Here is a 16,185-nt window from a genome sequence, read left to right on the forward strand (position 1 = left end):
GGCACCGTACCCGTTCCCGCTCGGGCAGCCTGGATCTGGACTGGGGTCAAGGGGTGCTGCCCACTTCTTAGGGGCAGCATCAGGGCTAGGGTGCTTGGGTGGGAGAGCGGAAGCCGTCCGTTGTTATTAAAAATGTAAATATATGTGTTTTTGCAACGTTCAAGATGACCTGAAGTATGCTTAATGTTTACCGTTACATGTTATTTATTATTTTTACAGTTGAAAAGAAAAATAAAACCGGTGATGGACTGGCAGCCCGCGGACAGTCTGCATTTAACCAAGGGGGAATGTGGCGCCCTGGACTAGCCAGGTCATCACAGGTACTACAACATACACCCCCACCCTGAGACAGGCACATCAGCCAGACACAAAATCCTTGTTGCCTCCTTCCAGGGGCTGATGTCCAGACCAGGTGGGGTGGAGCCAGGCGGTTGGCCCCACCCACCGAGGAGTTCACAGTCCTGGAGGCGGGAGAAGGAAGTCAGTTCAGATCAGTGAGTGAGGAGTAGAGAACAGTTAGGAAAGTGAGAGCAGTGAAGTGGAAGTGGAGGAGCGAACTGACCGTGTCCGGGTGTGTGGCCCGGGCACTTAGAGCAAGGTTGGCAGACGGTGGTGGCCGTCTGCAGGAGAGGCAGATCAACGAGGAACCGTAGGACCGGGGACGGGCGGTGGCCCGCCGGTACCGAACCGGGGAGCGAAGTGAAGCCAGCACACTCAGACAGGGCCTACGGACCCCGACCAGGCTTGGAGTTTCCATTAGAGGTCAAATCCATCAGTGACTGGAACCCCAGGGGTTTCCTAACAGCCCAGACCCGATTGAAGGCAACCGTCCGACCAGCAAAAGGAAATACAGCTACCGCCACAGCTAGAGTTCCAAGGGCCAGAGCCTGCGGGCAAAAGGGCTCCTCCGGCACATATATACGCTGGGGAGCGGGTTACCGGTGGGAATCCATCGGGACCGAACATACACAAAGGTGCAGGGAAAGGCAGCCACCACTAACCGTCCGGGAGAGACTACAGTAGCCGGATGCGGGACCCGTTCATCCAGCCGTTTGGTTTACCAGAGACTTTGCGTATCTTTGTGGCTGAGTGAGTACAACCATGCCATCCGGCACCGCGCTGCGCAGTCCAGGCAACCCTGCACCTTACCAACCCTGCCTCCCCGTCACCTCACCGGGCCCCGGGACCACCAACCCCTACCCACGGAGGGGGAAACAACGTCCCAGCTGGTCCCTGCCATCGCTCCCGGAATCCCCGTCACCAGCAGCGGTGGTGCCCAACTTCACCACAACCCGTGGGTGGCGTCACGGACCAAATCCCCAAACCAAACTACCCCTTTCACTCACGGGCGAGGAGCGCCGCTCGAGTCCCCGGATCTGGCCCACCGCTCGAGCCACCGAGCAGCCATCGCAGCAGCGCCGGACCCGAGCGTTAGCGAGCGCAGCGGCGTCCTCCCCGCCCGCGACAGATGACTGAGCTGTCACTCACCCAACTGACAGCTTAGCACACCCTGATCATTGAGTGGAGGAATGATGACAGCACCCCCTCTTCTACATGGAGCCACTAGATCCAAAGGTTTTGCAGGAAACCTCCAATGGAAAACCATTATCAAATGATCGACCTTTACAGAATGAGCCAGAACACAGGATCTCTCCTCTGGTCAGTTATCCTTCTAGTGAACCAGTTTTTTAAATGAATACCAGACTTTCCGACAATCCACAATCTTCTAACCTCGAATTTCAAACCTACATTGTAAAAATCTGAGGTTTTAAGTTGTATTAATCACCTTGACAGGTTAACCATGCAATTATTTGTAATATTCTGTCAACGATCTTACAGCAATAAGATGCCTCCAGTCCACAAGATCCCAAACTGGGGCTGGTGGTTCCACTGCCCCTGTACCAGATGACACCCTCTGTCTCCCAACTTTTGGTTGGCCCATAGCTTTTGTATCTGCAGTCACAGCTTATACGTCTCCAGATGACCATGTCCGTAGCACGTGTATCCAGCTCCAGCCAGCAACAACCCCTATCCCCTCGTCAGTGTTCTAAATACCTCATGGGTTTCATATCATAGCATTTCTGTATGCAAGGTGTTGATTCGTATTGAATTGATAATGCCCTGCAACTTTGTAATTCACTTTTTTTCTCTATCTCGTTCCATTTTTGACATAAAAATGCTAACTCCGTTGTTTTCCACCAGGTGGCGCTATGGTTGGTTTCATTACATAGCGCATGGCTACTTTACTATACCTAGACACCACTTCTATGCCTTTAGCTGCCGTCGTTCTCAAGTTAATGGCGGTGGACAGGATATGGGTGGACACACTGTATAGTCTGGTAGATATTTATATTCAGGGGCACAGTGTGGGGGATTTTTTATTCAGGAGGTAAATGTATGTATACAATATATGTGGCCTTATTATTTTTACGGCTGCAGTGATCAATGTGACAAGAAGAGTAGTGACTGTAAGATGGCAACATGAAGGTCTGACCAGATGGAGAAGAGACAACAGAAAATAACTTAGCAGATGAAACGTCAGTGGTAAGTAACTTTCTGAAAACATTTATTCTGTACTGTATGACTTGGATTATTGCTGTTATTTGTTAAATCCGTTAGACCACATTATCACATTTGTGTGACATTACCGTATGTTGCCAGCCTTTTTTTTTATCAAACTGCACACGGACCCCTAGAGTTTCATAGATCCATTCACATATCTGTGAAAATCACAGCTCTGAGAATGAGATCTGCGAGACTCAGAGCATGTGCTTTTCTGATCTGATTATGAGGAATAGTACATACTCTATGGGTCTGTGCGCTGTCCGAGGAAAAAAAAGTCAGGCAGCAAACTGACACTGCACACGAATGCAGGATGCAACCTCATTATTTAGTGTACTCACTATGTAAAGCGCCGTCCTTAAGTACATCGTTTCTCCTTTTATTATGTATAACACTGTCCCTTATTAGCATCCTCGCTATTTATGTATGGTGCTGTCCTTTATTATATAGTGTCCTCTCTTTTTCTGTATAGCACCGTCTCCTATATAGCATATTCTCGTTATTTTTGTTATTCACAGCTCCCTCTCTTTATTATATAATCCTCTCTTGTTAGATATAAAATGACTGCTGATGGAGCAGCATCTGACCAGAAGACCAGTCCATCAGAAAAGAAGCTTTACCATGTTTAATCAACAGTCATGTCATTTTATATCTAACGAGAGGACGCTATGAAATAAAGACAAAGCTCTATAATTAACAAAAATGACAAGAGAATCCAATATGTATGGGATGGTGCTGTACATAACAAAAGAGGGCAATACTTAATATATTATGCATATATATATAATTCTTCAGCTTTGTCACCATAAAAAAGGGAGGCCCAGGCACAATTTCTTGCACAGGGGCCCCAAGCTGTTAGTGTCCGCTCCTGTGCTGGAGGCAGTGGCAGAGCAGGGCTTAGCGTGCAGCAGTGTGATGAGGTCATCACACTGCTGCAGGAAATCAGAGCCGTGGAGGTGGCGAGGAGTCGGCAGCCGGTGGGGACAGGTAATTGCTCTGTGTTGCCGAAGACAGGAGCATGATGATCGCCGGGGTGGAGAAGGGGCCTGCTGACCCCGGTCCCCGCCTTGCTTTAGCTGGATATGCGTTGGAGGGCGCATATCCAGCTGAATTGCATCATGGCTCAGAGATGACGCCGCACGACGTGGGCGCCCAGGAGGGGGATATATATACCTGGAGGCCCCCAGGATGGGCCATATATTCCAGGATGGGGACTAATAAACCAGGATGGGGACATATATAACAGAAGCATTCCAGGAAGGGGACATATATACCAGGAGGAATACATATGTACTAGGTAGGGGACAAATAAACCAGAATAGACGCAGGAGGCGGACATATATACCAGAAGGGGTGCATACATAAAAGGAAGGGCCCAGAATGGGGACATACAGGTGCATCTCAGTAAATTAAAAATCATCTGTAAGCCATAATCATTAACAGAAATAAACACGTGAAATAGATCATTGTGTGTAATGACTCTATATAATATATGCGTTTCACTTTGTATTAAATTACTGAACTAAATTAAACTTTTTGATGATATTCTAGTTTAATGAGATGAACCTGTATATGCCAGGATGGGCAGTGTGTGTGTATACAGAGAGGTGGTGTGTGGGGGCAATATACAGAGGGGCAGTGTGTGTGTGTGAGGATATTATAAAGAGGGGCAGCTTGTGTGGGGGGATAGTATACAGAGGGCCAGCATATGTGAGGGATATTATTTCGAGGGGCAGTATGTGGGTGATATTATATAGAGGCAGTGTGTGTGGGAGAGATATTCTACATGGGTAGAGTATGTGTGGGGATATTATACATAGGACCAGTGTGGGAGAGATATAATGGAGAGAGGCGGTGTAGAGTGTATTGTGTAAAGGGGTGGTGAATATAAGGTGTATTATGGAAAGGGGCGGTGTAGAGCGTGTATTATGGAGAGAGGGTGTATTATGGAAAGGGGCGGTGTAGAGGGTGTATTATGGAGAGGGGCAGTGTAGAAGGTGTGTTATGGAGAGGGGCAGTGTAGAGGGTGTATTATGGAAAGAGGTGGTGTAGGGAGTGTATTATAGAGCGGGGTGGTATAGAAGGTGTATTATGGAGAGGGGCAGTGTAGAGAGTGTTATGGAAAGGGGCGGTGTAGAGGGTGTATTATGGAGAGGGACAGTGTAGAATGTGTGTTATGGAGAGGGGCGGTGTAGAAGGTGCATTATGAAGAAGGGCAGGCAGTGCATTGGGTGTATTATTAATTTTCTGAGGGAAATACTTCATTTTCTGGAACAACTTCAAGGGTGCTAACACTTTTGGCCATGACTGTATGTGTGTATATATGATATATATAATACTGTTTTTCCAAGAGTGGTGGCGAACTGTGGAATGTTTGCGGGGTGGAGGCGGAGCGGGGGTGGAGCCTGGGCGGAGTCTCAAGGGGGCCCCATAATTTTGCCAGTATGGGGCCCTGAAATTCCTAGTGGCGGCCCTGGATAGGGGATCTCTCACTCTTATATCTCATATCTTTTGGGAGTGTGAGGTTCTCGCTCCTTTTTGTAAAGGGGTGGAGAAATTGGTTCATAAAGTATTTGGGGTTTGAGGTTGCTCTGGACCCATTCAGCTACTTTCTTAATGTCCCTCCTTTAGGGGCCTCAAAAAACTCGGCCAGGTTGCTCTCCACATATGGAACTCGGCTAAGTGCTTGATAGCCTCTTTCTGGAAAAACGTTTTCCCTCCAAGATCTGGAACTACGGATACGAGAGACAAAGCGGATGGAGTACCTTACTGCTTGTCTAAACAATCAGCTGGAAAAGTTTTAACAAATATGGACACCATGGGATCTTTTTATGGACGGTCACAACTAGTTAGATTAAAGGATGAGCATATTTCAGAAATACTGTAGATGCCTTATGTGGCTCGTATGTTAAAGGGGTGGTTCACCCATATTTTTTATTGTCTAGATCGATATTATATTGAGAAACAATGTTTCTCTCAAATACCTAGTGTTGTCAATAGTGCCTGTGAGAGGCGCTATTGCAGACCGCTGTTCCCCGTCCAGTGACGTACCCGTCCAATGCTGCCACGTCACATCCGTGCAGCCGGCTACAGTCTTCCAGACTCTGAGCTGTGAGCGGTGTTTCACTGCTGTCACAGCCCCTCCTCCCTCCTCCCAGAACGCTGCAAGCAAGAGACGTGCTGTGAGGGAGGAGGGAGGAGGAGCAGGGAGCAGATGGGCTCAGAATGTAGCCGACTGCACGGATGTGACGAGGCAGCATTGGACGGGTACGTCACTAGACGGGGAGCAGCAGTCTGCAATAGCGCCTCTCACAGGCACTATTGACAACACAAGGTATTTGAGAGAAACATTGTTTCTCAATATAATATCGATCTAGACAATAAAAAATATGGGTGAACCACCTCTTTAAATGTTCCTTCCCGCCTTCCCTGTTCCCTCCTTTCCTTGTGTCACCCTCAGATTCGAAAACAATATCTGTCTATGCAATTGATTTTGATACTTACTTGAAAATCTTGTTAATAAATAAACAGTTTATAAAAAACAAGTGTACATAGTAAAAGAAACCATTTGTAGACTGTGAGCCCTAACGGGCAGGGTCCTCTATCCTCCTGTACCTGGCTGTGCCTTGTATTGTTTATGATTATTGTGTATACCCCTTTCACATGTAAAGCGCTATGGAATAATTGGCGCTATAATAATAAATAATAATAATAATAATAATTTAGTTTATGTCTGTTTGTATTTGAACAACTTTTTATACAGCCACTAGATGGCAGTATCTCTCTATTTTGATTTACTAAATTGTACTAACTGTGTATGATAAACTTTGTGACTTGTGATGTATTGTGCAAACTGATACAATGAAAGGGCCCTTATGCTCTCTAAGGCTACTTTCACACATCAGTTTTCTGTATTCAGGCACAGTCCTTTTTTTTGCCGTATCCAACGTTTCCGGTTTGGTTGTGCAAACCGGAGCAAACCGGACCTACCGGATCCGTTTTTAAGCGGATCCGTTTATGACGGATCCGTTAAAAAACGGATCCGGTAGGTCCGGTTTGCATCCGTTTTGCATCCGTTATGTCCGTTTTTTTACGGATCCGTTTTTTAAACACTAAACAAACAATTAACGAGTTCCGTATTCTGATTGGCTATTGGGAACATATAGTATATATACAGTATTTTGAAGCATATATGACAGAATGAAGACAGAGGCAAGCAGAAACCATGGATGCTATTCTTGCAAATTACACAAAGATCGCTGCAGATTTTATATTTGAGGCAAATCGCTTGGCTATCATCGTCAGAGAAAAGGAGCGACAGCGACTGAGGCGTCAGCGACATCGACGCTTTTGGATCCATCCCCTGACTGCACAGAGACTGACACGTGGGGTGTTTTCAACCCTATACCTGGAGCTCCGTGGAAACCATGAAAAATTCACAAGCTATGTCCGGATGTCAGTGATTAATTTTGACGTCCTCCTTGGCCTTGTTGCGGACAACATCCGTAAAACGGACACCTACAGCCGGTTCTCTATAACACCCGAGGAGCGTTTGCTGGTTACGCTTAGGTAAGTTTTTTTTTTTTTAAATTGTATCCTCCTGTAAATTGACTTTTAACTGTAATGTGTTTGCTATTATTTTTTTATAATTATTGTCTTTCCTTTACAGATTCCTTGCAACTGGAGAGTCGCTTTCATCCCTCCACTACCAGTTTCGACTAGGAATTTCCACCATCTCGGGAATCATTAGAGACACTTGCCAAGCCTTGTGGGATTGCCTCCATGATGATTTCATCCCCCAGCCCAACAGGGACAGATGGCTTGCAATTGCTGAACAATACTATAACATTTGTCAGTTTCCAAATTGCCTTGGCTCAGTGGACGGCAAACATATAAGAATTGTGAAACCTGCTGCTTCGGGGTCAGAATACTACAATTATAAAAAATATTTCTCAATTGTCCTAATGGCAATAACGGATGCGGACTACAAATTCATCTCAGTGGACATTGGCGCATATGGGAGATCCAATGACTCTCAGGTCTTTAAAATGTCCCCAATGGGGCGGCGAATCTATGGGAATACTTTTGATTTCCCTCCTGCAAGACCTCTTCCTGGCACATGTGAGCCCCCAATGCCCTTTGTTTTTGTGGCCGACGAAGCCTTTCAACTCTCCCAACATCTATTGAAGCCATATGCAAGCCGTGGATTGACGCAAACACAAAAAATATATAATTACAGATTATCCAGAGCCAGAAGAATGGTGGAATGCTCCTTTGGGATACTAACCAGCAAATGGCGAGTGTTGTTAACAGCCATTAATTTAAACATTGAAACTGTGGATGAAATTGTGAAAGCATGTGTGGTACTGCACAATTTTGTTTTAACAAAGGAACCTTTGTCCTTGGATGACCAGAGTTTGGAATCCACCTCTTTGACTGACTACACCAGTCCTGGATTTAGGAGTAGTGTTGCCTGTTCAACAATCCGTGACAAATATGCTGACTATTTTGTGTCCCCAGAAGGTAGAGTAGATTGGCAAGATCAAATGGTGTAAGATTTTTGTTTAGTTTTATAACAAATAAAAATAGTTAAAAATAAATTAAAAAATATCTTGTTAACCTTGTTAATTTTAAGCTTTCACTCGCTTTAAAAATTTGTAATTTTTACACCGTCAAATTACAACATGTTATGTTTTTGTATTACCTTTTTATTTACTTAACTTGCAAAATAATATTCCACCCAAAAAAAACAAGAACAAATAAATACTTTTCAACAAAAAACTTTTATTTTTATTACAAACATAAATTATAAATTGGTATATCTTGGGCTTGGGGTGGAGATAGTACTGGAGGGGCTGACAGGTGGGAACACACGCACAGTTGGAGTATTGAGGGTGGAAAGTGGTGTTGGTGGTGGTGGTGGGGAAGTAACAGAAGGTGAAGGTGTGCTTGAGAAACCAAGAGGGAAACCAGGAGATGGGATGGGATTTGGTAAGGATTGAGGGGTGGAGTGGAGGGATTGGGAGACAGAAGAGGTGGCTGGTGAATTAGTGGCTTGAGTTGTGGTCATGATGGGTGTGGAAGGCGAGATGTGGTAGTGGGTAGGAAGTGTAGGGGCAGATGTGGTTGGGAGCTGGTACTGGGCCGCAGGCTGGTACTGGGCAGCAGGCTGGTACTGGGCAGCAGGCTGGTACTGGGCAGCAGGCTGGTACTGGGCAGTAGGGGGAGTAGGGACAATGGCTGGAGGGGGGGCAGGTGGTCTTGGAGGGGTGGGTGGAGGTGGTTGGGAGTCAACCTGCGCCAGAGCCTGCCGTGTGGCTTGCATTACATGCATCTGATGGTCAAGAGATAGCTTTTCCATGCGCTCTAGTACGGCTTGAAAAAAACAATGATTGGGTGATTTACTTGCATCTAAATGCAGCCTGTCCAGACGCGTGCACAATTCGTGCGTATTTTTTTCCATATTGGCATTTATTAAGCTAAAAGATGAACGATTTTGTTCGGCTAATAATTGAATGGCGTTCTGGAAGGCTGCATTTAGATGCAAGAACTCGGGCGCATAGCTCTTTTCCTGACCCCTATGACGCTGACGCCCAGAACCCAAAGGTGTTCTACTGAGGGCAGCAGTGTCAGAGGGGTGGGGTAGGGGAAAAGCTATCTCATCACCAGCAGCTTCAGGTAATGAAGTCTCACGGGAAGCTCCAGCGCAGGTGGATGGGACAGATGTCGATGGAAGGGAAGGTTCAGATGGGTGGGGTCTGTGCCTGTGTTCCCCAGTGGCGGACTGTTCAGGGATCGCTCCTGTCGGGTTCGATGCAGGCTCCTGAGTGCTGCAGACGGTGCTGTTAAAAAGAGGAAAAACAAAACAATAATTAATTTAATTGCTATACATTGGCACTGACTAAAAAAAAAAAGGCAAAAAAAATCAGACATAAAATATTATACTTTGTACATATTGTGGGGAATATTTACCTTCTGCACACCATAGTTGTCCGGAGGAACGACAACGCTCTAAAGTAACGGTACTTCGATCTGCGTCCTCCGGATCCACTCGGGGCCTGCATCTCTTGATTCAACTCCTTTTTGAAGCGATCCCTGATAGACCGCCACCGCTTCTGAAGTTTGTCACCTGAAAGTGGAAAGCAGAAAGTGGTTAGTATACAACACATTACATCATGCAGCATAACCTACTGAACTGTGAATACTTACGCTGTTTCTTCTGGCCACGAGAATTGAGCTCCCCCCAACCTTCTACCGCTGCGTGGCATACCTCGTCCCAGAGTCGACGGGTTACGATCGAATCAGCGTGGCGGCGGTCAGCCATGTTCCACAGCGGCTCCCTTTCTCTAACTTCATCGATGAGGAGGTCGATGTTGATAAATCCGGCCTCCTCACCGTCAGAATCGGGAGCACGCTGTGATGCCTGTTCAAAGAAAGAAAAAAGAAATTAAAAAAAAAAATAGACAAAAAAATCACACTGACATGACAAAAAAAAAAAAAAAATAACTTACACTATGACCACCGCCACCTCGACGACGACCCTGGGACGGTCTTGGGGGAGCTCTATCGTGAGCCCTAGAAGTTGAAGCCTTTAGTGAAGAAAAAAAAAAAAACATTATTTACTTATGTGTTTGGTGTGCTGTGGTAAACAATTCCTGTATGAAACTTACACTCTGACCGCCCGCTCCGTGTATTTCTCCACCCCTTCCGTCCTCTTCTGGCAGCATCTCCTGTGATGTTTCGGCCACCTGTGTAAATGTGGTTTATTTAATAAATTTATTTTTTTTTTTAAAAAAAAAACCACCCAAAAAAAATAATACCTCAGTTTCTGAGCCGAAGGGCGGGCTACCAGAAGACGACATATTTCACGCACACCAACTTGATGGGCCAAACTTTAACGTCAACACTGCACCTGCAAAAAAAGAAAAAAAAATGTCTAAGTACATGTACGCAGCTCACTGCGGTGATCTGTGGACAGTACTGTGGACATTACCTCAGGAACACTCTCCTCCAAATTCGCACTGGCACCGAATTTACAAAGACCCAGCAAGTGGCTGTCCACAAATTTTAACGTCAACACTGCACCTGCAAAAAAAGAAAAAAAAATGTCTAAGTACATGTACGCAGCTCACAGCGGTGATCTGTGGACAGTACTGTGGACATTACCTCAGGAACACTCTCCTCCAAATTCGCAATGGCACCGAATTTACAAAGACCCAGCAACTGGCTGTCCACAAATTGTAACGTCAACACTGCACCTGCAAAAAAAGAAAAAAAAATGTCTAAGTACATGTACGCAGCTCACAGCGGTGATCTGTGGACAGTACTGTGGACATTACCTCAGGAACACTCTCCTCCAAATTCGCAATGGCACCGAATTTACAAAGACCCAGCAACTGGCTGTGCACAAATTGTAACGTCAACACTGCACCTGCAAAAAAAGAAAAAAAAATGTCTAAGTACATGTACGCAGCTCACTGCGGTGATCTGTGGACAGTACTGTGGACATTACCTCAGGAACACTCTCCTCCAAATTCGCAATGGCACCGAATTTACAAAGACCCAGCAACTGGCTGTCCACAAATTGTAACGTCAACACTGCACCTGCAAAAAAAGAAAAAAAAATGTCTAAGTACATGTACGCAGCTCACAGCGGTGATCTGTGGACAGTACTGTGGACATTACCTCAGGAACACTCTCCTCCAAATTCGCAATGGCACCGAATTTACAAAGACCCAGCAACTGGCTGTGCACAAATTGTAACGTCAACACTGCACCTGCAAAAAAAGAAAAAAAAATGTCTAAGTACATGTACGCAGCTCACTGCGGTGATCTGTGGACAGTACTGTGGACATTACCTCAAGAACACTCTCCTCCAAATTCGCAATGGCACCGAATTTACAAAGACCCAGCAAGTGGCTGTCCACAAATTTTAACGTCAACACTGCACCTGCAAAAAAAGAAAAAAAAATGTCTAAGTACATGTACGCAGCTCACAGCGGTGATCTGTGGACAGTACTGTGGACATACCTCTTCCCTGGAGCACTGGACTGGAGGACAGCAGAAGTTGAAGTCAGGAACCGGCAGGAGGTGTGTAGAATGTGCTGGATCCTTTTATAAGTTTTGTGATGATGGGAAAAAAAAATTTGCGCATGCTCTGTTTACCAAACCGGATGCGGTCACCGCATCCGGTTTAAACCGCATTGCGCCGGATCCGGCATGCATAGACACCCATTGTATACAATGCCGCATTGCGCCGGATCCGGCAGCATGCGTTTTTTTTAAGGGGGAAAAAAACGTTACATGATACGTTCTATCCGGCCGCCGCATTCAATTATTTTGCCGCATCCGGAAAAAAACGGATGCAACGCAAAGCCATCCGGTACAATCCGGTAACAATGCAAGTCTATGGGGGAAAACCGGATGCGGTACCGGATCCGTTTTACCCGTTTTTTTCCGGATTGAACCTGATGGCAAAAAACTGATGTGTGAAAGTAGCCTAACTGAGGTCATCTACTGTTATAATATATTGTGATTTTAATGTTTTTTCAATAATGTTGCTTTTTTACTTTGTGCGAAAAAGACTTCAGCTTTTTTTGTTTAAAATCTGTCCCTGTATCTAGTAGCATAACATAAAGAGATGTTTAGAAAAAATATTTCCAAAGCTCCTTTATGATATGCTAATGAGTGCAAGGACTAATCGCAAGGGTGTTATATCCCTGTGACTAATTCGCACTATATTAACAGGGGTGTGCTAACATGCTATTCAGTGCCCATTGCCTAGCGTTATCTGTAGTGACGCGCGTACCTGGGTCCATTGTCACCACATCAGATGACGGGCATTGTGCATAATCAGAAGTCCATGCGCATTATAAATCTGGGTGTACGCGTCCCGGGTTCAGAGAAGTCTAGTGCGCATGACCGAACGTGCGGTGACTTCTGATCATGCGCACTGAGACAAAAAACAGCTTTGGCCGCATTGACAGCAGGGAAGTGAGAGCAACCATGCCTCTGATGCTGCGCATTCATTAGCATGTTAGTACGCCCACAGGGGCGTGCTTACATGCTATGGGGGCCGACTAGCCAAGAGAAGTAATGCCCTTGCGACTAGTCCCTGCACTCATTAGCATATCATAAGGGATCTTTAGAAATACATTTTCTAAAGATCTCTTTATCTGTACTAGTGTATACCAGGACAGTTAGGCAGGGATTATAAATATGCACCCAGAACTGCTCGTTTTCTGGGTGCATATTGCACCTGACAGGTTCCCGTTAACCTCAAAATAATACCAGATGTCCTTTTTAAACCAACAATCAAACTGGAAAATATTGTCATTTGGCCACATAAAATGTATGAAGCAGAGGCTTATCGGCAATTAAGAATTCCTAACTGCTATTAAAATTTGATCTTTAACCCTTTACTCTCCAATAGAACTGCTTTTACTAGAATCATCGAGAAAGCTTGATCATCCAGACAAATTCCTAAGGAACTTGCACAGGCCCTACAAGTGTCAGATCCAGGCATTACAACAATATACTTTCTCCCAAAGGAACGCAAAAGTCAAGGGACCCCCCTTCCAGGTAGGCCCATTGTATCTGAGGTCAGTATTGGAAAATGCTTGTAGGTACATAAATTTTCACCTGAAACAACTTGTGGAGCATTTACCATTGTTTCTCCAAGATACTTCGGATTTACTCCATAAACTGGATGGCATTTATATCGCTGATGACATCTTATTGGTTACATGTGATGTGGAGGCCCACTACACTAGTATCAGACATTAAGGATAGGCTGAGGTCTGCTTCTTTCTTCCTAGGTATGAGTAATATGGAACCAGATCTTAGAGAATTTGTTAACATCTTACTGGATTTTACCTGTACCCACAATATTTTCACTTTTAATGGTTCAGTTTATCTACAGCTCCAGGTAACAGCAAGGGGGGCTTCTTGCGCCCCATTGTACACCAACCTGTTCCTGGGGCTGTAGTTAAGGGATTTATTGAAAATGAACTTGAAATTGACCATGTCATATTGTGAACTCGGTTCATTGATGATATTTTCATCATTTGGAAAGGGAACCCTGCAATTTTGAAAAATGTTTTTGAATCACTCAATAATAAAAACTACAATCTCCATCTAACGTATAGTTTTCATAGTTTTCTACATCCAGGAATTGAATTCCTGGATGTAGTGATGAAATGAGACCAATCCAAACAACTACAAATGGATATTTTTAGGAAGAGGACGGCGATTAATTCACTCTTCCATGCAACATCGTCTCATCCTCTCAAATGTTTAGGGGTATTCCCACAGCGTAGTTTTTAAGACTGAAATTAGTTTGTTCTATCAAAGAGGACTTTGAGATTCAAGCTGACCTAATGAAAAAATGTTTATTTTTTTGGACCATGGTTCTAGTAGAAGAAATATAAACCAGGTATATGTGAGGTCGTGCCAGACTAACTGGCAATTATTGCTATACAAATCCAGACGTATTCCCTCTAATAACCCGATAATGTTTTTAACTGGTTTTCACGGTCAATGGAGTAAAATGAGACAAAGTCTGGACAAATACTGGCCTATTTTACTCTCCAACTCTACTCTGAAACAATGTCTCCTTCCACGCAGAAGTGTTACTGCGAGACAAGGACGTAACTTCAAGGATATATTGGTAACAGGCCACTACTAACCACTGAACAAAATGTCATTTCTGCTTGTCTCTTGACCCTGATGGGGATGTGCTCCCTGCGGTAACTACATTACATGCTCAAATATTGAACACGCAATAAGCTTTACCAACTCTAGTGGACCTGTCACGTTTACTGTTACACACAATGTTGTCTGTACCACTACAGCTGTGGTGTACTATGTAACTTGCCCGTGGGGCAAACTTTATGTAGGCCTTACCACGAGAGCTCTGAAAGTTAGAATAAGAGAATATATGTGTGATGTCCTAGCTACCATAGAAGAGAAGGATTTGGAATTATTGAAGACCATCACTAGAAATTTTAAGAAATACCATCAATGTGTCTCAACCTATTTAGGGGTACGGGGTATTGATAGAATCCTTTCAGATGCCCGGGGTGGTAATATAGCATGAACATGAATACAACGTGATATCAAATGTATCTGGACACTTGACACAGTCCATTCAAAAGGTTTGAATCAAAACCTCAGCTTTGCGCCTTTCTTGTAGCTTTTTATATTGTTCTTGTAGTTTAGATTATATTATTTTACTCTCTCTGTGCTTGTTTTATCATTGCTTTTAAGTGTTTTTAATACTCCTTTTAGCTGATTTGTGTGCAATTTACACACATTTTATATAGGTTTCCATTTACAATTGTAGTTATATTTGTTGTCATATTGCACTTAATGGGATATGCAAACTGTCTCTTCAGAGAGGAAGGGGACGAACTCTAGTGCCACCTATTGAAAGTAGCAATCCTAAAAGTCAAAAGTGACTCTCCAATGAGCCTTATCATATAACTTAGGATTTATGCCAGATTAGAACCTCATTTTGCAGACGCTGTGTTTCGAGGTGATTGCCCCTCGTCAATGCAAAGTATGAGATCTGATCTAGCTTATGAGAAGCTATAAAGGGGTCTAAGGGGAAAACTTTTCTCCTTGTGGAGACTGACAAACCAATCTGACTGCCAGTGAAGAGTCGTATAGCTACAATGCTCCTCTGGGAAATATGCAAATTATCTCTTCAGGGAGGAAGAAGGCTAACTCTAGTGCCACCTATTGGAATTAGCTATCCTATAAGTTAAAAGTGACACTCCAACGAGCCTTTTCATATGACCTAGGATTTTGCCAGATCAGAACCTCAATTTGCAGACACTGTGTTTCGGGGTAATTGTCCCTTGTCAGTGCAAAGTATGAGATCTGATCTGTCAGTCTCCACAAGGAGAAAAGTTTTATCCTTATACCCCATTATAGCTTCTCATACAGCCAGATCAGATCTCATACTTTGCATTGATGAGGGGCAATAAACCTGAAACACTGTGTCTGCAAATTGAGGTTCTGATCTTGCATAAATCCTAAGTCAAATGACAAGGCTCGGTCACTTTTGACTTTTAGGATTGCTACTTCCAATAGACTTTACGGGATAGTAATTTTCCATTTTTGTTTTTTCATCATGATTCACAACATTATCTACATCTTTGGACTTATTTTAGCACTATGCACTACGCACTTTTTGAAATTAATTGTGTATAGGTTCACAATTATTTTATTGCACAGTAATTGATTATTGTGATATATGTGGTTTTTTATGTCTACAGTGTTTCCACCCATATCCTGTCCACTGCCATTAACTTGAGAACGGCTGCAGCTATAGGCCTAGAAGTGGTGTCTAGGTCTAGTAAAGTAGCCATGTGCTACACAATGAAACCACCTATAGCGCCACCTGGTGGAAAACAACAGAGTTAGCTGTCAGACAATGTCTTAAAAGATCTTATTTGATTGATTTGAAAGAGCCTGGAATGATGGAGAGTAAGCCAAGATGGGGGGTTCTAGGGACCGTCACTCCAGAGACATGTATGTAGACGTCAAAAAGTTTGTTCCAAAGCTGTTGAATCAAAGGGCAATCCCACCAGATATGAAGCATGTTTCCAGTGACAGATC

At 44.2% G+C, this 16,185-nt stretch overlaps 2 protein-coding genes across 2 annotated transcripts in view; both read right to left on the reverse strand.

The window, feature by feature from the left end:
- Nucleotides 1-16,185, reverse strand: part of LOC142313000 (uncharacterized) — a 145,178-nt gene that overhangs the window by 26,196 nt on the left and 102,797 nt on the right. The gene's annotated exons all lie outside the window — the stretch shown is intronic.
- Nucleotides 8,369-10,424, reverse strand: LOC142310570 (uncharacterized). Its single transcript, XM_075348089.1, has 6 exons — nt 10,383-10,424; nt 10,233-10,310; nt 10,074-10,151; nt 9,772-9,985; nt 9,535-9,691; nt 8,369-9,404 (listed from the first exon to the last, which is right to left on the reverse strand). Exons 1-6 carry the CDS (start codon nt 10,422-10,424, stop codon nt 8,369-8,371), a joined length of 1,605 nt encoding a protein of 534 aa, XP_075204204.1.

The sequence above is a fragment of the Anomaloglossus baeobatrachus genome, chromosome 5, assembly GCF_048569485.1.
Source record: "Anomaloglossus baeobatrachus isolate aAnoBae1 chromosome 5, aAnoBae1.hap1, whole genome shotgun sequence".
In the NCBI taxonomy this organism is placed as follows: Eukaryota; Metazoa; Chordata; class Amphibia; order Anura; family Aromobatidae; genus Anomaloglossus; species Anomaloglossus baeobatrachus.

Excerpts from the sequence above, each read along its gene's own strand:
- LOC142310570 (XM_075348089.1), bottom strand. The coding sequence starts at position 10,424 with ATGTCGTCTTCTGGTAGCCCGCCCTTCGGCTCAGAAACTGAG. Across the intron at positions 10,152-10,232 it reads ACGGAGCGGGCGGTCAGAGT|GCTTCAACTTCTAGGGCTCA; the intron begins GTAAGTTTCATA and ends TCTTCACTAAAG. Across the intron at positions 9,986-10,073 it reads GAGGTGGCGGTGGTCATAGT|GCATCACAGCGTGCTCCCGA; the intron begins GTAAGTTATTTT and ends TTCTTTGAACAG.